General features: G+C 64.2%; 6 protein-coding genes across 8 annotated transcripts; 3 read left to right on the top strand and 3 right to left on the bottom strand.

Moving 5' to 3' along the window:
• The first annotated feature begins 67 nt into the window (after positions 1 to 67).
• Positions 68 to 3,284, top strand: ZNF511 (zinc finger protein 511). The gene is made up of 6 exons (XM_066191743.1): positions 68 to 225; positions 367 to 440; positions 1,223 to 1,424; positions 1,520 to 1,644; positions 1,974 to 2,159; positions 2,686 to 3,284. The coding sequence occupies exons 1-6, from the start codon at positions 70 to 72 to the stop codon at positions 2,753 to 2,755; spliced, it is 813 nt and encodes a 270-aa protein (XP_066047840.1). The 5' UTR covers positions 68 to 69; the 3' UTR covers positions 2,756 to 3,284.
• A 1,239-nt stretch (positions 3,285 to 4,523) lies between these two features.
• On the top strand, positions 4,524 to 5,745 carry PRAP1 (proline rich acidic protein 1). The gene is made up of 4 exons (XM_066191745.1): positions 4,524 to 4,553; positions 4,694 to 4,766; positions 4,864 to 4,922; positions 5,282 to 5,745. Exons 1-4 carry the CDS (start codon positions 4,546 to 4,548, stop codon positions 5,628 to 5,630), a joined length of 489 nt encoding a protein of 162 aa, XP_066047842.1. The 5' UTR covers positions 4,524 to 4,545; the 3' UTR covers positions 5,631 to 5,745.
• A 371-nt stretch (positions 5,746 to 6,116) lies between these two features.
• ECHS1 (enoyl-CoA hydratase, short chain 1) lies at positions 6,117 to 8,414 on the bottom strand. The gene is made up of 8 exons (XM_066191742.1): positions 8,274 to 8,414; positions 7,386 to 7,583; positions 7,187 to 7,314; positions 7,007 to 7,106; positions 6,804 to 6,908; positions 6,607 to 6,726; positions 6,453 to 6,520; positions 6,117 to 6,369 (listed from the first exon to the last, which is right to left on the bottom strand). Exons 1-8 carry the CDS (start codon positions 8,392 to 8,394, stop codon positions 6,304 to 6,306), a joined length of 906 nt encoding a protein of 301 aa, XP_066047839.1. The 5' UTR covers positions 8,395 to 8,414; the 3' UTR covers positions 6,117 to 6,303.
• A 233-nt stretch (positions 8,415 to 8,647) lies between these two features.
• Positions 8,648 to 9,958, top strand: SPRN (shadow of prion protein). 2 transcript variants are annotated; one of them, XM_066191747.1, is made up of 2 exons: positions 8,648 to 8,657; positions 9,261 to 9,958. In XM_066191747.1, exon 2 carries the CDS (start codon positions 9,268 to 9,270, stop codon positions 9,676 to 9,678), a length of 411 nt encoding a protein of 136 aa, XP_066047844.1. In that variant the 5' UTR covers positions 8,648 to 8,657; positions 9,261 to 9,267; the 3' UTR covers positions 9,679 to 9,958. The 2 variants fall into 2 exon arrangements, with proteins under 2 accessions (XP_066047844.1, XP_066047843.1); XM_066191746.1 differs by lacking the exon at positions 8,648 to 8,657 and adding an exon at positions 8,671 to 8,798.
• Positions 9,959 to 9,962: 4 nt separating this feature from the next.
• Positions 9,963 to 13,131, bottom strand: MTG1 (mitochondrial ribosome associated GTPase 1). The gene is made up of 11 exons (XM_066191741.1): positions 12,970 to 13,131; positions 12,819 to 12,883; positions 12,591 to 12,695; positions 12,427 to 12,507; positions 12,151 to 12,207; positions 11,374 to 11,464; positions 11,233 to 11,294; positions 10,988 to 11,084; positions 10,741 to 10,822; positions 10,535 to 10,647; positions 9,963 to 10,441 (listed from the first exon to the last, which is right to left on the bottom strand). Exons 1-11 carry the CDS (start codon positions 13,088 to 13,090, stop codon positions 10,344 to 10,346), a joined length of 972 nt encoding a protein of 323 aa, XP_066047838.1. The 5' UTR covers positions 13,091 to 13,131; the 3' UTR covers positions 9,963 to 10,343.
• Positions 13,132 to 13,514: 383 nt separating this feature from the next.
• PAOX (polyamine oxidase) lies at positions 13,515 to 16,279 on the bottom strand. Of its 2 annotated transcripts, none has more exons than XM_066191739.1 (7): positions 16,071 to 16,279; positions 15,249 to 15,741; positions 14,970 to 15,169; positions 14,489 to 14,744; positions 14,277 to 14,389; positions 14,040 to 14,197; positions 13,515 to 13,685 (listed from the first exon to the last, which is right to left on the bottom strand). In XM_066191739.1, the coding sequence occupies exons 1-7, from the start codon at positions 16,213 to 16,215 to the stop codon at positions 13,545 to 13,547; spliced, it is 1,506 nt and encodes a 501-aa protein (XP_066047836.1). In that variant the 5' UTR covers positions 16,216 to 16,279; the 3' UTR covers positions 13,515 to 13,544. The 2 variants fall into 2 exon arrangements, with proteins under 2 accessions (XP_066047836.1, XP_066047837.1); XM_066191740.1 differs by lacking the exon at positions 16,071 to 16,279 and adding an exon at positions 16,031 to 16,040.
• Positions 16,280 to 17,069: the final 790 nt, after the last annotated feature.

The raw sequence follows: 17,069 nt of genomic DNA, 5'->3' as shown, positions 1-17,069 counted from the left end.
GCGCATCCCGCCGTGCGGTAACCCGGCAGGGCGCCCCCCGCGCACGCGCAGTGCCCCCCGCTGCCCGCCATGCTGCCGCTGCCGCCGCGCCTTCCCCTGCTCCTCCGTGAGGGGCTCCCCCCGCTCCCCCAGCAGCCTCCGTCCCCGCATCCCCCTCAGCCCGCGCCGCCCTTCACCTTCGCCCCCCGTCGCCTCCGCCTCGGCCCACAGCACCCGCTGTTCGAGGTGAGGCGGCCCCGCGGCCGGCGGGCCCCGCGGGGCTGTGTGGGGGCCGCTGGCAGCGCGGCTTCCGCCGGAGCAGAAGGGTTTGCGCTGTGTTTTGCAGCCCTGCCCGCCCGCCCACAGCCGCTCTCTGCTCCTGTCTAGGATGGGGACGTGCACAGGCACCTCTACCTGCAGGGCGTCCTCACCAGCCTCGAGGAGGTGGCCGAGAGACCCAAGTAAGTGAGGCGGCCTCGTCGCCAGAGCTGCGGCCGAGCCCTGAGTCCGCCTGTCAGGGAACCGAGGAATGGTTTGGGTTGGAAGGGTCCTTAAAGATCATCTCGTTCCTCCCCTCTGCCATGGGCAGGCACACCTTCTGCTCCAAGCCCTGTCCGACCTGGCCGTGGACACTTCCAGGGATCCAGGGGCAGACACAGCTGCTCTGGGCTGCTGCAGCTGGCACAGTTCCAGCCGGGAAGGCTAAGCCTGGGCGAGAATCTTGGTCTTGTGTTTAAAATCCAGAAAGTACTGTCGAGTGTTGTGTGAGGTTCACCTATGGATGCCTCTTAAAAAAGCCTTGGCACAGAGTTGTCATCCACGACGGCAACTTTTAGGTCCAGCAGCTAATTTATTACCTTGTGGCTTGTTTATTTTTCACCGAAGGACTGTTTAACAGGAGGATGATCTGGGTGATCATACTGAAGCCATAATGGTTAGTATGTTTCCAATGGCAAGTAAGTTTCCAGCTGCCAGCACCACCATGATCTTGGTTTCATTGCACCTGGGCATTTAATTTTAAGTTTTAGTCACTGCAAATGCCACAAGTATTGTGGCTGCAGCTGTGGGTCTAGTAGAAGGTGTCCCTCCCCATGGCAAAGGGTTGGGATCAGATGAGCTTTGTGGTCCAACCCAACCCAAGCCATCCTGGGATTCTCTGATCAAGTCCTCTAGAGGAGATGTTTGCAGCTGAAATTAAGGTTCTAATGTAGCTTAAAGCGTGGATGTCCTGGTTTCCCTGCAGGGTGTCTGAGTTCAGCTGCCACATCTCTGGCTGCAGCCAGGTGTTTGACACGCTGGAGAGCTACGAGCACCACTACAACACCCTGCACAGGAATGTCTGCTCCTTCTGCAAGCGCTCCTTTCCCTCTGGGAATCTCCTGGATATCCACATCTTGGAGTGGCACGACTCACTCTTCCAGATCATGGCCGAGAAGCAAAATATGGTGAGCTGCCATGCCCAGCCCTTGCCTCGTGGCTGGTGTGCACTTGTTTTCTTTCCAGTTACGTGGTTTTTTCTTTTCTCCTCCCTGCCTTTCAGTACCAGTGTCTGGTGGAAGGCTGCACGGAGAAGTTCAAGAGCAGCAAGGACAGGAAGGATCACTTGGTGACCGTGCACCTTTATCCTGCTGACTTTCGGTTTGACAGGCCCAAGAAGGTGAAAAGGTAACTGCAGGACTTTCCTCCTGTCCTGCAGGGAAAGTGGGAGGGAACTGGGATCGTTCAGCCTGCAGAAGCGTAGCTCTGAGGTGACCTAATTGTGGCCTTCCAGTGCCTGAAGGAGCTACAGGAAAGATGGAGAGAGACTCTTTACAAGGAATGGAGGGGCAGGAAAAGGGGGAATGGCTTTCCATTCCCACAGGGCAGGGATAGATGGATATTGGGAAGGAATCCATCCCAGATGGATTCATTTCTTCATGAAGTACCTTTGCTTTCCTTGGCTCTGGGCTCACGTGGCAGCTCCTGAGCCAGGGTGTAAAATTTTGTCTCTGCAGTGGCTCCAAGCACACGAGCTCTTGCAGGGAGCAGGGCTCCAGCGTGCCCATGGATGTGAATGTGGAGATGGCAGAGCAATTCCAGGGGAATCCCATGGAAATAGGGCCTGAGGAGAACATGGAGATCTCTGAGGCTGCAGCCAGCCCCGGCCCCTCACTGCCAGAGAAACGGCTCTACAAATCCAGGTCTGTGCTTTGGCCTCTGGGGCAAAAGGGGCTGGGACCACTCCATCCTGTCAGCCCTTTGCACCATCCTTTGGGGTGTTCCTGTGCTGAAGGTAAAACAGGCAGGAATCCCGCGTGTGCTTCCGAAGGCATTTTTGAAAGAAGGAAGTGTAAGGAAGAGCAGAACGTGGGTATGCTGTGGAAGCTGTGTTTGTCTGCCCACCGATCTCTTCCCAAGGTATTGCAGGATGCGGCTTCTGCTCTCCTGCTCCTCATTATCAACCACTGCAACTGCCCCAGTGTTGCATTTGGTAACACACTTTGTTGTAAAGAGGCCTCCAGGACAGGAATGTGCAGAGTACACAGGAAATCCAACCAGTATTTCACCCATTCTTTAAATTATTTGGCAATTTATATGTCCTGCTGTTCCCATAACCTTGCTCTTCCCACTCTGGGAGTTTCAAATGCCCCACAGAGCATTAAGCATCCCAGTGAGCCTGTGAGGGCTGGGCTGGTAACTTGGATTAAAGCCTGTCTCCCTTTCCAGGATCCCGTCCACGATTTGCTTTGGACAAGGTGCCACCCGAGGATTTAAAGGACCACGGAAGAAAGTCTGAAGGTCAGTGCAGTGGATTTGTCTAAGATGTGCAGGCATGGGGCCAGTGCCACCAGGGACATTTCCAGCTCCCACTCCATGGAATAAACCACTCAAACCAATTCAAGCTCTGCCAGCACCTGGGCACGGGTTCCTGATGTCAAACAGAACTGGCACCACCTGACTGAGTTAAGAATCCTCAGGATTTTGGGAGGAAGAATCCAGAATGTCTGGTGAAGTGGTAAGGAAACCCTCCTGCAGCTAAGGCTGCACAGGATTGGGTGTTTTATTTTTTGCCTCTTGGGGGTAAAAAATAGTATCAAGAATTTACAAGGCAACAGCATGACTGTATGGAAGCTGGACTCACTGAGGAAAGCAAATGGGGGGAAAAACCCCATTGGTCCTTAGTTCTGACTTTCTCCATCTCGCTGAAGTCTCCTCTGCACCCCGGCACCTGCTCTGAAAGGTTTGTCTGGGCCAAGAGAAGCATTTTCACAGGGACTTAAAGTGGCTTCCAACCAGGTGAATAAATAAAAGGATTTTTTACAAAATTGCTTCATAGAGAATTTAAGTGCTGTTTTGAAGCTCAGGCAGAGTCAGAAGTGTGGAATGAATGTCCCTCCCTTTGCTGCAAGGGCTGCCAAAATCAGGTTGGGACGGAGGTTGTTTTCCCTGTTGCCTTTTGCTTCCTTTGTAATCTCATCCTCCTGGAAAAAGCTGGAAACACAGAGCCACTGGTGTTGGGGTCCTGGTGAATCCTGACACTCAAAAATTGTGCATAAGGGAAAAAAAAAAAAAAGTGGTTTCTGGAACAATGTTTATTCAAGAAGCTTAGGATCTATAATTGCATTTTTTTTCCCTTCCCCCACTCTGTGAGGAATAGAAGATCAGAGGGGCTTTGAAAAATCCTTGCAAATGGGAGCAGGGAATGATGTTTACGGAGACGTAGGAGATTTCCCAGTGAGTTTAAAAAAGCTGCTTCGCTCTGTTTAAAACTCATCCAGCTTGTCCAGTCCTAATCCCTGCTCCGTGGGCTCTGGAGAGTGCTGTCTCCAGCAGACAAACCCTGCAGCCACACAACTGCCCAAGGACATCTGTCAGCAGGGACCAAAAATCACTTCCTAACACTAGAGCCCCGAAAGAGGCTTTTTTCCCACCCTGGGATACCTGGGAATGGGAAGCAAGCCCCACACTACTGGAGATGCCTGCAGTCTTTGGCATCTGATGGTCCAAAGGTCAGGCAGCAGCGCATTCTGCTCTTCCTTATGTGTTCAGGATCACGAGTTCTGACCCGGGAATTGCTTTTTCCCAGAGTCCAGGGTCAGGGAGTGCCCGCCCTTGCTGTTGGGAGACAAACTGAATTTGCAGTTACAGCCTCAGGGCTCCTGACTCGTTCCCTTCTGCGTCACCAGCTTTTCCCAGAGTCTATGGGCAGCAAACTATTTCCCAGCTTGCCAGTGGCTGTCCAAAATCCTTATTTCAAGCCAAAACTTGAATTTCCCATCTCTCCAGAGATCATGCACTGGCAGGAGGACACGAACCTGCCTGCCCTGGAGAGCCCAGGGGTGCACGGGGTGCCATCCCCGTGAGCAGCAGGACCCAAGGCCAGGAGGGATGTGTGGGATGGGCGGCATCGGGGTCTGGGTCCACCCAGGGCCAGGAGGGATGTGTGGGATGGGCGGCACCGGGGTCTGGATCCACCCAGGGCCAGGAGGGATGTGTGGGATGGGCGGCACCGGGGTCTGGATCCACCCAGTGCCACCAGGGACGCGGACTGGGCAAAGTGCGAGGCAGGTGTGGCAGGAGGCAGCCATGGACAGGTAGGTCTCTGCCAGCCTCGGTGGGCATCGGGGTGCTGGGATCAGGGAGGAGCTGTGGGCACGGGAACAGGGTGTGGGCCAGCACCAGCCACACGGCTTGTGCCACCACGTCTCTGCCATCTGTCCCTTCTCCACCCGAGGGCCACGGGGCTCTGCTGTGTGACCGTCCTGCTGGGCATTGCTCTCCTCCTGCTGGCACCCGGCAGCACCCAGGTGAGCCCAGCCTCAGCCTGTCCTCCTGCTGCCCCCTCTGATGAGGGGCCCCACGTGTGACCCGTGCCCCCCTTGGAACCCCCTTGTCTCCCCACAGGCTCTGAGCAGCTCCTGGTGGAAGGACCTGGCCACGGAGCAGGATTTGGCTGAGGAAATGTAAGAGGCGCTTGCATCCGGTTTACAAAAACCGATAAAGCAACACCCCAAAATCGAAAGTGTTTGAGGAGGGAATAAATTCCCCTTCTTGCTTTGTGCCCCCCAAAATTAAGGGGCTCCCAGCTCCATCTCCCTTCCTCCCCGAATTACACAAACTCCCTGAGCATCCAGCTGATTTCTCTATTCCTTTAGTGGAACAAATAGTTAAGTTAGCCCCTTTGCACTCTGAGATCCTAACTGGTGCTTCCTGGGGTGTGGGGAATCTCACCAGGGTCCCTGCACTCCACTGGGGTGAGATTCCCTTGGGACAGGGTGGTATTTGGCAACCTTTTCACACTGATTTTGTTCCTCTCTTCCAGCATCCTGGGTGTAGGAGCCATTGAGTCACCAGAGGAGGGTGAACCAGGTATAAAAGTCTTCTCCAGCAGTGCCTGGGCCAAGAGGGGCCCACCCCAAGTCCGGGCAAGACCAGAAGAGGATCGTGACCACCTCCACCACCCCCAAGATGATGCCAGGGAGGCCAATGCCCGTGTGCCATCCTGGATGCTGGGCCTGAAGGTGCAGAATGGGCCGGAGGAGGATCGTGACCACCTCTACCACCCCCAGGATGATGCCAGGGAGGCTGACACCTACAGGCCACCCCGGATGCTGTCCCCAAAGGTGCAGAACGGCCCGGAGGAGGACCGTGACCACATCTACCACAGCTGAGTGGAGATGTGCCCAGGCTGTGAAATGAGGGGTGGAAGATGCCCCTGAGGCTTCCTGGGAAAACTTTCCCCTTCCTGCCCAGCCTTGAGCCTCACTAATAAACCCTCTCCACATCCTGGTGGGCTCCTCATTACTGCCAGAAACCCGCTGCTAATTGCAAGGCCTCCAAACCTGCAGGAACTCCCTCACGATTACCTGAAGGCACAAGGCAGGGCGAGGATGATGCCCTGGGACAGGAGACTCAGCCCGTCACCCCAGTCTCAGTTCAGCCCAGGTGAGGCTGAGGCCAGGCAAACTCAGCACACTGGTGGTGTGCCCCAGAAGGTGTCACAGGCTGTCCCCTTCCTGGGGAGCACACGGACCTTTGCTCCACGAGGCTGCTCTTGCCCAGCCCAGCACTGGAGAGCAGCGTGATGGAGCATGGGGGGGCACAGTGAACCCCAACATTTCCCAGCTAAGGCAGGACCTCGCAGCAAGGACGCCCCATTTCCCAGCAGCACCTAGAAAACCCTTTAATAGTGAAGGCAGAGGTGGTCCCCACTGCTGGCTGTCACCCCAAGCAAGCATTGCTCGCTGACGGGTCCCGGTCCCCTCAGTGGGGTAAGGCGGGGGTGGATGGGCTGCAGGAAGCCATGGGGACCTGCACCACCCCAGGGACCTGCACCTCCCGGGCTCAGCTGTCGCTGAAGTTGGCCTTGCGCTTCTCCACGAATGCCGTCATCCCCTCCTTGCGGTCGCTCTGGGACAAGCAGAGAGGTCAGGTTTGGGGGGCTGCGGCGGCCCTGTTATCCCTCATGCCATGGGGCTGATCCCCCTACTCACGGTGGCAAAGGTGGCGTAAAAGAGGCGCTTCTCTGTCCTGTTCCCCTCTGTCAGCGTCGTTTCAAAGGCTGAAAGCAAGGGAGAAGTTGGGGAGACTCCTCTGCCTGGCCTTGCAGCCCCCACAAGGGATTCCCACTTGGCCCCCAGCTCCTACCAGCATTGACTGACTCCTTTGCCATGGCAGCCACCAGCTTGGAGTTGCTGGCGATCTTCTCAGCACAGGCAATGGCTGCGTCCAGCAACTTCTCCACGGGGTAGACCTTGCTGACCAGACCTGTGACGGGCAGTGGGAAGTGGGGGAATGGCTCCCTGCCAGACCCCTGCAGTGCCAGGGCTGTCCCATGCCCCTACCTGCCTCCTTCGCCTCCTTTGCCGAAATCCGGTCCCCGGTGAGCACCATCTCCATTGCCAGCGACTTCCCCACTGCCCTGGTCAGCCTCTGCGTCCCGCCAGCACCTGGGGCATTTCGGGAAGGGAGAGAGGTTCAGGGAGGGATGCCTGGCTGTCCCCAGCCCAGCTGGGATGGAAGCCCCTGGCAGGTGCCTGTTGCTCACCTGGGATGGTTCCCAGCAGGATTTCGGGTTGCCCGAACTCCGCCTTCTCCCCAGCATAGATGATGTCACACATCATGGCCAGCTCGCACCCGCCTCCCAGCTGGGACAGGGCAGACAGAGATGGGTCAGGGGGTGCCAGGGTGGGGACAGGGGGTGCAGGGACATGTGGGGGACACTCACAGCGTAGCCATTGACGGCGGCGATGATGGGTTTGCGGACAACAGAGACCTTGTCCCACCCAGAGAGGAAGCCGCCGCTATAGCACTCTTTGAAGGTTTTATTCTGCATCTCCTTGATGTCTGCGCCAGCTGCAACGGGAAGTGCAGTGGGACACCAATCCCCTCCAAAGCTTTGGGGTGAGCAGAGGCCCCCGTCCTACCTGCGAAGGCTTTCTGGCTGCCGGTGAGGACGATGGCTCCCACCTCCGGGTCGCTCTCCATGGCCTCCAGCGCCCGCCGCAGCTCTGCCATGAGCCCCTCGCAGAGCGCATTGAGAGCCTTCGGCCGGTTCAGCTGGATCAACCCCACGTTCTTCTGTGCTCCCGTCTTCTGCACCAGCAGGTACTGGAATGCGGCCCCTGCCCGCCACACCAGCACTGGCCCGTTAGCCCACCGGCTGCCGGGCACCGGGAGGATCCCCGGCCACCCTCGGCAATGCCTGGCCACCGTCACTCCGTGCTATTTAAAGGCGACCTTGATGCCAGCGGTCACCGGCAGCCGGCGGGAGCTTGGCTCGGAGGAGCTCCCAGTACCACCCCAGCCCGCGAAGATGCCGTGACCAGCCTGTGCTGGCACAGTGTGCGTGGTCCAGGCACCCAGTGCTGGGATCTGGTGCATGGTCCAGCGACACCGGTGCCCGGCGCCGGGCCCCAGTGCCCTGGCATGCAGTGAACTGCCCATTCATGCCGTAGGGTCCCGGTGCCCGGTGACGGGCTCCGGAGCGCAGCTCCGGAACCACGTGCAACTCGCTGGGCACAGACCCCGTGCTGGGACCGTACCTTCTACCGGGTCCCGGTGTCCTGTGCTGTGGCCCTGGTGCACAGTCCAGGGACTCCGTGCCCGGCGCTAGGACCGTACGTGGAGCAAACACGGCACTAGTGACCCGGTGCCGTGGCCTGGTGCGCAGCCCAGGGATCACGTGCAGCTTGACGGGCACATGCCCGCCCGGGGCTACGACCGTGCCCGGTGCAGGGACCCGGTGCCCGGCGCTGAGCGCGGCCAAGCCCGCCCACCCACCCGCGGTGCCCCCCCGGTGCCCCGGTGCTCACCGGAGCTGCAGCCCCGTGCGCCGTAGGGGGCGCGGAGCGGCGGCGGGAGGCGCGCTCGGGGGAGCGCGGTGGTGACGGTGGCGGCGGCGGGGCGCAGGATCGCTCGCAGCGGGGCGGCCATGGCGGAGCGCGGAGCGAGCCCCGCCCCTCCCGCCACCGCCCATTGGTGCAGCCGGTCCCGCCCCGCCAGGCGCCGTCCCCATTGGCCGAGGCGGGGCCGCGGGGCGGGGCCGGGACCCCCGGGCCGTGGGAGGGGGCGCGGGGCCCGATCCCCGCCCCGAGCGGGGGTCCCGCCGTGCTGCCCCGCGGGGCGCGGGCGAGGCCGGGGCGGCGGGATGTGGGGGTCTAGAGGCGCCGCGGGGAGCGGGAAGAGAAGGGGAAAGGGTAAGGAGGGGGGGTTTCCCCGCCGCCCCCCGCGCGGCGAGTGGGGGGGAGTGCGGGGGGCGCGGCGGGAGCGCGGCAGCGGGAGCGCGGCCAGGGAGGAGTGGAGAGGAGCGCAACGAGCCGGCGGCATCCCCGGGTCTGGTGAGCCCCGCGGGCGGGGAGGGAGGGGCGGGGGTGTGAGTGTGCCCTGCGGCCGGGTGTTTGCGAAGCCAGAGAAACGCGTGGGTGCGAGCGTGTGCGGAGCATCATCCGCCCGGCTGTGCGGAGCATCGTCCACACGGCTGTGCGGGAGCATCGTCCTCACGGCTGTGCGGAGCATCATCCGCCCGGCTGTGCGGAGCATCATTCGCAAGGCTGTGCGGAGCGCGCGTGTGCGAGCGTGTGCGGGAGCATCATCCAAGGGGCGTGCGGGAGCGTGCGTGAGCATCATCACCCACAGGGGTGGGGGGAGCGCGTTTATGCAACGCGCGGGTAGCTGCGTGTGCCGTGACAGACGCGTGCGCGGCCCCAGCACAGGCGCAAGCGGGACACGTCGGTGCGCGGTCCCCCGCCCGCGGCCGGGCGCGGCTGAGCGGCGGGGCTCTCCCTCCCTCCCTGCGGCAGGTGCGGGATGCGGCGGAGCGCGGCGGCGTGCTGGGCGCTGGTGCTGCTGGCCGCCACCTTCTGCGACACGGTGGCCGGCAAGGGTGGGCGCGGCGGCGCCCGGGGGGCGGCCCGCGGTGCGGCGCGGGGGGCGGCCCGCAGTCGGCCGAGGGCGGCCGTGCCCCGGTACGGCTCTGCCGGGGCGGCGCTGCGCGTAGCGGGGGCAGCGGCGGCGGGAGCGGCGGCCGGCGTGGCGGCGGGGGCGGCCCTGCGCCGGGCCCGACTGTCCGGAGAGCTGCAAGCGGGAGACGGCGTCGAGTACCGCGACGGCAACTGGACGGCGGCCGCCAGCGCCTGGACCTCCGCCGCGCCGTCCGGGAGCCCGCCCGGCCGGGCGCTGCCCTGGCTCTGCCCGCTGGCCGCCCTCCTCCGCCGCTGATGGATTTCGAGGGACCTGACAGTGCCCGGTGCACCCACGACGCCGCGAGGACCGGCCGCCCCCCCCGGGGCTGAGCCCCACGCCACGGCCGAGCAGCGGCTCCCGGGGCTACGGCCACCCACCGCCGGCGGGGCAGGACCCCCGCGGAAGACCGTCCACGACCACCCCTCCACACCGAGCCAAACCCCACCGGCTCGGGCACCCCTCTGCACCGCGCCCCTGTCCGTGGCCCCGCCGTGTCCGGAGGCCGAGGAGGCGGCAATAAAACTGGGCGAAAGCACGTGTGGCTGGATGCGGGGCGAGGGGCGGGACCCTGGGATGGCCAGCGCCCGGCCCCTGCCCGGCTTTATTTCGGGATGGAGGCTCCAGAGCAGGCCAAAACCACAGCGAGGAAACCGTTCCCTGGCGGTTTCCAGGTGCCAGCCGGAGGCACCGGCCCTGCCCCAGGCTCTCCGGGGCGGGCACAGCTCTCCATGGGAGCGTAACAACAGCGACACCACAGGGCATCCTGTCCCTCCAGCCTCTTGCCCAAAAACGGGGACAGCGCCGGCAGAGCCGCTTCAATCACACACCAGAGCTCCCTGCTGAGGTGTCCCCAGCCCCATGGGGCACTGGGGTGTCCCCAGTCCACATGGCTGCAGGCTGTGCCTATCCAGTCACAGGTCTCAGTCCAGTGTCACCCTGCCCAGGCGTCCTGCTCGGAAGTCCCGCAGGAACTCGTAGGCGGCAGCTGGGTAGTTGAGCATTGTCATGTTGACGTTCCCTGCAGACGGCAGTGGATACAGGAGTGTCAGCGCAGCCTGGAGCTGCCCTGGGATCCCCAAAAACCCCAGCCCTTGCACCCCAGATCACCCACCTGTGCCTGTCAGCACCTTCACCTTCTGCGTGCGGCCCTGGCTGAGGGCCATGTGCTTGAGCAGGGGCTCGATGTGGTCGCAGGGCTGGCCCAGCCCGTAGCGCTGCACGTACCTGCCGCAGGAGATGGCTCACACCCCAAAATTCCCTGGGGGTGGCACCTCCAGCACCCTCCTGGGACCCCTCCCCGCTTCCCCGCCGGCTCACCCGAACTGCTGCTGCTTGTTCAGGGTGTACAGGAGGTAGTCGGCCATGACATCCTCTCCCACCAGGTGGTCACGAATGGCTCCTGGAAAAGCCCCAGCCTCCATAAGCCCTGCTGAGCCCTGGCCAACCCTCCTTGCAGCCCCTCACACCCAGGGGTTGTGAGCAGCTTTGGGCTGTCACCCCAGCCTTGGGTACCAAGCCCAGAGGCCACATTTGGGGCCACCCCTGGGCACAGCCTCCAGCTCACCACACAGCGCCAGCTTCATGCCCGTTTCCACGTCCCCCAGCCGGGGGGGCAGCACGCCAGGCGTGTCCACCAGGTACATCAGGGGCTTCTCACACACCTGCCACGGGGGAGGCAGGGCTGGGAATTAGCACCACACGGCTAATGAGTGAGGCACTGAGCTTAAGGCCTTGCTGCAAAGGGGAGCTGAGCAACCCTCCAAGAACAGCTCAGTGAGCCTGGAGGTCTCCTGCACGCAGGGACGGTACCTGGATCCTGGACAGCACTGCCTTGGTGATTCCTGGCTCGCCCCCCACCGCAGTAGCTTTGCCTGGGGGGACAGACACAGTCACAACACATGTGACACTGTGCCCACCTCCTCCTTGAGCCCTGGCAGTGTGCAGAAATACCCTTCTTGAGGTGCAGCCTCCGCAGGGAGTTGATGAGCGAGGACTTGCCCACATTGGGCACGCCGATCACCAGGATGTTGTACTCGGAGCTCTGGAAGCCAGGGAGACACAGGCAAGGAGCAGCTGATTAACAACCACCCACCCCTGCAGCAAGAGGCAGCTGCCACAGGGAAATACCCCAGTGTTTGTGGCACTTCTGGCAGGAGCAGCCTTGTTCCTTGGCTGGGGAGGGGGGGTGACCTTCCCTCTGCTCTGCACTGGGGCAGCCTCACCGCACGCACTGGGGGCAGTTTTGGGGCACCACAACATAAAAGAGATGTAAAGCTGTCAGAGGGCGTCCAAAGGATGGACACAAGGATGGGGAAGGGTCTGGAGGGCTACAGAAGGGCTGGCTGAGGTCACTTGGTTTGTTCAGCTAGGGCAGAGCACACTGAGGTCAGACCTCTCCAGGGGCTGCTCCTGAGGGCAGCTCCGATCTCTGCTCTCTGTGACAGGGACAGCACCCAAGGAATGGCTGAAGCTGTGCCAGGGCAGGGTCAGACTGGAGATCAAGGAAAGGTTCTTCCCCCAGACGCTGCTGGGCACTGCCCAGGCTCCCCAGGGAATGGGCACCGCCCCAAGGCTGCCAGAGCTCCAGGAGCACTTGGACACAGCACCCAGGGATGCCCAGGGTGGGATTGTTGGGGCATCTGTGCAGGGACAGGGGCTGGACTGGATGGTCTTTGTGGGTCCCTTCCAACCCAGCATATTCTGTGACCCCCTGTGCCTGTGTCTCACCTCGGCCCGGTGGTAGCGTGGGCCATCAGCCACCAGCCTGGCCACCATGGGGACAACCTGCAGAGAACAGGGACAGGGCTATTACTCTGTGCCCTGCCTGGCAGCAGCCATTCCCTTGGTGACACTGTGCCAGCAGGATGCGCTCAGTGGGGCCTGAGCAGAGGATTTGGGACAGGTGGAAAGGGAGCAGCCAGCTGGAGCATCGAGGGCTCTCCATGGGGCTGGGAGCTCACCAGGGAGCAGGGCTGGGCTGCTGCCCCATTGACACTGACATACCCTCTTGACATTGACATCACGCTGGCAGTCAGTGAAGACTACGTGCGAGCATCCCTGCTGCCTCAGCTGCTCCAAAACTGCCTGGAAGGGACGGGAAGAGGCACTGCTGTCACCTGCCAGTGACACCACCGCTGCCCCCCGCCCGGCCCTGCCCCGGCGCTCACCGGCTGCCGCCGGGGATCAGCCAGATCCATCTTGTTCATCACCAGGACGTGAGGGCGGATGCCCAGCGCCTCCTGCAGCGCGGGGTTACGGCCCGACAGCGGAATGTGGCTGCGCTAAGGACAGTGACTGGCAGCGTGTACAGAAAGGGGGGTGGAGAGGAGGTGGAGAGGGACAAGGGTGGTCTGGAGGGACAAGGGAGAGGGTTCTCCGGCCGCTGTGGAGGATATTCGAGCGTCGTGCACCTCCACGAGGCAGTCGGCGCGGCGCAGCGCCAGGCGCATCTGCCGCAGGCCTGCAGCACACAGCACAGCGCGGGGTGAGCGAGCGGCGGGCGCTCGAGGGGGGAGGAACTCGATCCGCCGCGCCGCCGCCCCTCACCTTTCGCCATGTGCCGCGGGAACCACGAGGCCACATCGCGGCCGCCGAACTCGAAGCACTCCCGAAACGCCCCCGGGCCCGGGCCCGTCCCCGCCGCCCGCAGCGCTGCCCACACCCGCATGGCTGCGCCGCCGCCGCGCGTCACTTCCGGCGCGACCGGAACCCGCCTCAGCAACAGCAATGGCGGAACCGCCGCCACCACCGGGGCCTCCGGGGCACTCGGCTGCACCTCCCGGCGGCACGGGGGGTGCCGAGGCCCGCGGGGGGCACAGCGCGCCCCCCGCGGGCCTCGGCACTCCCCGTGCCGCCGTTTCTGAGGCTCAACCTCTTCGCCCATCCGCCCCTCAACCCACCCCGGCGCCCGCCCCGCGGCCAGGCCCGACGCAGGACCCGCTGGACGACCCCCGCTACACCATCTCCAGCACCAACTGGTATTAAACCAACACCGCAGCCCCCGCCCGATGGAGCCGCCCCCGCCGCATCCACCCCGCCACGGAGAGGAGGAAGCCGCCGGCGCGGAGGTTTCTCAATAAAGGAGACCGAAGGGCAAAGCACCGGGGGTTTATTTTGCTGCCTCAGGACTGAGGCGCGGGGACGGGCGCCTGGAAGAGCTGGTTGAGCCGCTCGGCCTCTCGCCAGCCCGAGAGCAGCGCCCCGTGGGTGGTGGAGTAGAAGGTGCGGTGCGTGGCCTCGCCGGCGAAGAGGAGCTGCAGGGGCTGCGGAGAGGCGGGCGGTGAGCACGGAGGGGCCGCGCTACAACAGCCTCACCCCCGCCCTCCGGCACCCCGCGGGGGCACCGCCGCATTAAAAACCCAGGGGTGGGCACTTTTCCCTTCCCTAGGCACCCAGCCCGCGCCGTGAGGACGCTGGGAAGCGCTTGGGAGGAGCCTGTCCACGACTTCTATGGAAATGCCCCCAGCCCCCGTGGAGCTCGGCAGGTGACCTGAGCACTGGTGACCCTCGCACAGGGTCGGCAGTGCCGCCTCCCCGTGCTCCTGTCCCCAACCCCGTCTGTGTGTGTGTGTGTGTGTGTGTGTGTCCGTCTGTCCCCGCTGGGGCGGAATCCTCACCCGGGGGTCGCGGGGGTCCTCGGGCAGCGGCTGTGCCAGCACGTCGATGTCGTCCCCCGAGCTGCCGACGGCCACGTAGCTGTAGGAGCCGCGGGTGTAGGGAGCGCTGTGCCAGCGGGACCGCAGCACGCTCCTGGGCGCGGGCAGCTCGGGGTTCCCTGCGGGCGGGGGGCAGCGGTAGGATCGGGAAATGCCGCGGGGCGGCGGGAGCGCGGGCCGGGAGGGCGGGGCGGGCACCTGTCATGGTGCGCAGGACGCGGGTCATGGCGCTGAGCACCTCGGCGTCGCTCAGCGTCTCCATGTGCTCCGACTCCTTCCCCGCGATGAAGCCGCACAGGACGTGCCCGTGCCTGGGGCGGGAACGCGGGGCTGAAAGCCGCCGCCCCTCCCCGTGCCCACCAGCGGCCCAGAGGAGGCCTGGAGGACGCCCCAAATCCCCAGGCACCTACTGCTCTGGCGGCTGGAGCACCACGAATCCGATGAGCTTCCTGAACCAGTTGGCCTCCAGGTCGGTGCTGGGCTCCTCCAGGGGCGACTCGTCCTCCCACACCACTTCCAGGAGCTGCTGCTCGGGCTCCCAGAAGGGCTGCTCGAACTCCAGGAAGATTTTGTTGTTGGTGCCGAATCCCAGGTTGCGAATGGCCTGCGCTTTCCGCTCGGGAAGGGGAGGCTGGAAGAATTCCTGGTGCCGTTCCTTGAGGAAACCTGCAGCCACGCGTTCGGGCAGGCAACGGGGCAGCTCTCAGCTGGCCTCCTAAACGGCGTCTGAGATGCTCCGGCCTCCCCAAACCCCTTTCCAACCTCTTCCCGGTGGGAGAGGTGAGGCTGGCAAGGGGTTTGGGCAATCCCTCCCCTCCACTCGCCCATCTCCAGCAGTGCCGGCGGGTGGGAGGGGACGGGCAGGGCAAGGGGAGGTGTCGGTGTCCTCACCCAGCGGGACGGTGATGATGACGTGGTCGGCAAGGAAGACGTCTCCGTCCTCGCACTCCACCCGCACGGGGAAAACCCTGGCATCGTCCCCTTCCTCGCGGAAGGACCCTTGCCAGTGGATGGTCCTCACCGCCTTGTTGAACAGCACGGTGCCCTCGGGCAGATCCGAGAGCAGGCGCTCGGCCAAGCTGCTGTAGCCGCTGTGGGAGGAGTCAGCGCTGGGGACGGGGCGGCCCCGGGAACGCTCCTCCGCGTCCCGCTCCGGAGCCGCGCGCTTACCCTGGGAAGGTGCAGTCCAGGCCGGGCAGCGACACGTACTCCCCGAAGGGCTCCAGGCCCACCAGGTCCATGCTGTGGGTCCCGCTGATGCAGCACTCCAGCTTGAGGCAGGCGGCGAGCACGGCCAGCTGGAGCTGCCGGGCACCCTCCTGGCCCCCCGCCATGGTGGGCACCGTCCGGGCGATCTCTGCCCGCACGTACTGGCCCACGCTGGGCCACGGCGGCTCCTTGGAGCCCTGGAAAGCGCGGGTGGAGGCCAGGAGGGCGGAGAAGAGGTCGCGGGCTTCGCGCACTGCCTTGGGATTCAGCACCTTCCCCGAGCTGCCGTAGGTGACGGACGGCATCGGGGGGTGGCCGCCCGCTTCCACCTGCTGGTTCTCCTCCCGGGCGGCCTCCGGGCCCAGCAGGCCGTAGCGGGAGGCCAGGCAGAACACGGGATTTCCCGGCGAGGGGCCGTGGATCCAGTGTGCCCCCATCTCCGCCAGCCCCGACGCTGCCGAGAGGGAGGGAGGAAGGGAGAGCGGGTCACCCCGAGCCGCGCCGGTGCAAAGCCCTCGGGGCGCAGCGGCAGCCCCGGCGCCCCCGGAAAGGCCGGGACCGGCGGGCCCCGGTGCCGCCCGGGACCGGCTTCCGTTCGATCCCCGCGTGCCCACGGGACCGGCCGCCCCCGCCGCGTGTCCGGCCCTCCCAGGACCGGCCCCAGGGGGGTCAGGGGCAGCTCCCGCATCCCGCTACAGCCGCCCCCCTGCCCCGGCCCGGGCCCGCCCCCCGGTGCCGCCCACCCCCGGTTCCCGGAGCCTCCCCCGGCCTGCCCGCCCGTACCGAAGGGGCGGGTGCAGACGCGGCCGCCGGCGCGGCCCGCCGCCTCCAGCAGGCGGAGGGAGCCGTGTCCGCGGAGGCGCTGGGCCGCCCCCAGCCCCGCCAGCCCCGCGCCCACCGCCACCACCCGCCGCCCGCCGCCCTCCATGGCCGCCCGCGCCGGCCGGTACCGCCTCCGCCGCCGCTGGCACCGCCCGCCGCCAACGGCACCGCCCCTGGAGCCGCCCGGGCCGCGCAGGGAGGGAAGGAGGAAGGAGGGGATGGAGGGAAGGATGGGGGAGTGGAGGGAGGGAGCGAGGCATGGGTGGATGCCCGTGGGGCCCGGTGCAGTGATGAACCAGCTGCCTGCACCCGTGGGGAGCAGGAGAAGGCCGGGGTGGGAGAGGGGACCCTTCCTGGAGTAGGGGCAGCCCTGGAAGCACCTCCCCACCCTCCTCCTCTCCCCATTCGGCTCCCGCTCACAGTGGATGCCCATCGTCCCGCGGTCCCGCCACACACATCCCAGCAGAGCTGCCCCAAGGACCAGTCCCAGCACTCCCGCCCACCCGTGATTCCCAAACCTTCATGATTACAATAAGACTCTCCACTCCCAAGGCTGTCTGGTCGTTTGGGGTTTTTTTTGCCAGCAAGCGTTCCTGCCGCCTGCCCAGGGGTGGGGTAGGGTACTGGGATGTACTGGGATACTCCCAGCTGGGACCCTCGGAGAACTCACTGTGCCATCCAGCTCTACTAGCTGTCTCTGGGATTACTGTGTCCCTCCTGGCCCTGGCAGCTCCCCAGAAAATATTCACAAGCAAGGAAGGGTGAGGTGGGGGTGTCAACGCACAGGCTCCTGAAATCCCCTTTGTCCATTTATTTTGGAGGGGTTTTCTCCATCTCCACGTTTGCAGCAAGCACCACGATGGGACGGGCTGGGGACATCAGCCTGGCAGCAGCTTCCGGGGGGGACGGTGGCCCTGCAAGCCGGCCCAGGGCATTTGGGGTCAGCAGCTCGCAGGGATG

Source organism: Chamaea fasciata, unplaced genomic scaffold (genome assembly GCF_029207755.1).
Source record: "Chamaea fasciata isolate MVZ Bird 193981 ecotype frontalis unplaced genomic scaffold, bChaFas1.0.hap1 SCAF_9, whole genome shotgun sequence".
In the NCBI taxonomy this organism is placed as follows: Eukaryota; Metazoa; Chordata; class Aves; order Passeriformes; family Sylviidae; genus Chamaea; species Chamaea fasciata.
The sequence above is the reverse complement of the archived record's forward strand: the minus strand, read 5'-3'. Positions and strand labels throughout refer to the sequence as shown.

Coding starts and splice junctions, on each gene's coding strand:
- PAOX (XM_066191739.1), bottom strand. CDS start 16,215: ATGGAGGGCGGCGGGCGGCGGGTGGTGGCGGTGGGCGCGGGGCTGGCG. Junction 14,745..14,969: donor CATCATCACCGTCCCGCTGG/GTGAGGACACCG, acceptor GCGTGGCTGCAG/GTTTCCTCAAGGAACGGCAC. Junction 14,198..14,276: donor CGTCCTGCGCACCATGACAG/GTGCCCGCCCCG, acceptor CCCCGCCCGCAG/GGAACCCCGAGCTGCCCGCG.
- PRAP1 (XM_066191745.1), top strand. Junction 4,767..4,863: donor TGGCACCCGGCAGCACCCAG/GTGAGCCCAGCC, acceptor GTCTCCCCACAG/GCTCTGAGCAGCTCCTGGTG. Junction 4,923..5,281: donor CAGGATTTGGCTGAGGAAAT/GTAAGAGGCGCT, acceptor CCTCTCTTCCAG/CATCCTGGGTGTAGGAGCCA.
- SPRN (XM_066191747.1), top strand. CDS start 9,268: ATGCGGCGGAGCGCGGCGGCGTGCTGGGCGCTGGTGCTGCTGGCCGCC.
- MTG1 (XM_066191741.1), bottom strand. CDS start 13,090: ATGCGGGTGTGGGCAGCGCTGCGGGCGGCGGGGACGGGCCCGGGCCCG. Junction 12,508..12,590: donor CTGATCCCCGGCGGCAGCCG/GTGAGCGCCGGG, acceptor CGTCCCTTCCAG/GCAGTTTTGGAGCAGCTGAG. Junction 11,465..12,150: donor CACGCTACCACCGGGCCGAG/GTGAGACACAGG, acceptor CCTGGCTTCCAG/AGCTCCGAGTACAACATCCT.
- ZNF511 (XM_066191743.1), top strand. CDS start 70: ATGCTGCCGCTGCCGCCGCGCCTTCCCCTGCTCCTCCGTGAGGGGCTC. Junction 441..1,222: donor GAGGTGGCCGAGAGACCCAA/GTAAGTGAGGCG, acceptor GTTTCCCTGCAG/GGTGTCTGAGTTCAGCTGCC. Junction 2,160..2,685: donor AAACGGCTCTACAAATCCAG/GTCTGTGCTTTG, acceptor CTCCCTTTCCAG/GATCCCGTCCACGATTTGCT.
- ECHS1 (XM_066191742.1), bottom strand. CDS start 8,394: ATGGCCGCCCCGCTGCGAGCGATCCTGCGCCCCGCCGCCGCCACCGTC. Junction 6,727..6,803: donor AAAGGAGGCGAAGGAGGCAG/GTAGGGGCATGG, acceptor TGCCCGTCACAG/GTCTGGTCAGCAAGGTCTAC. Junction 6,521..6,606: donor AAAGGAGTCAGTCAATGCTG/GTAGGAGCTGGG, acceptor CCTTGCTTTCAG/CCTTTGAAACGACGCTGACA.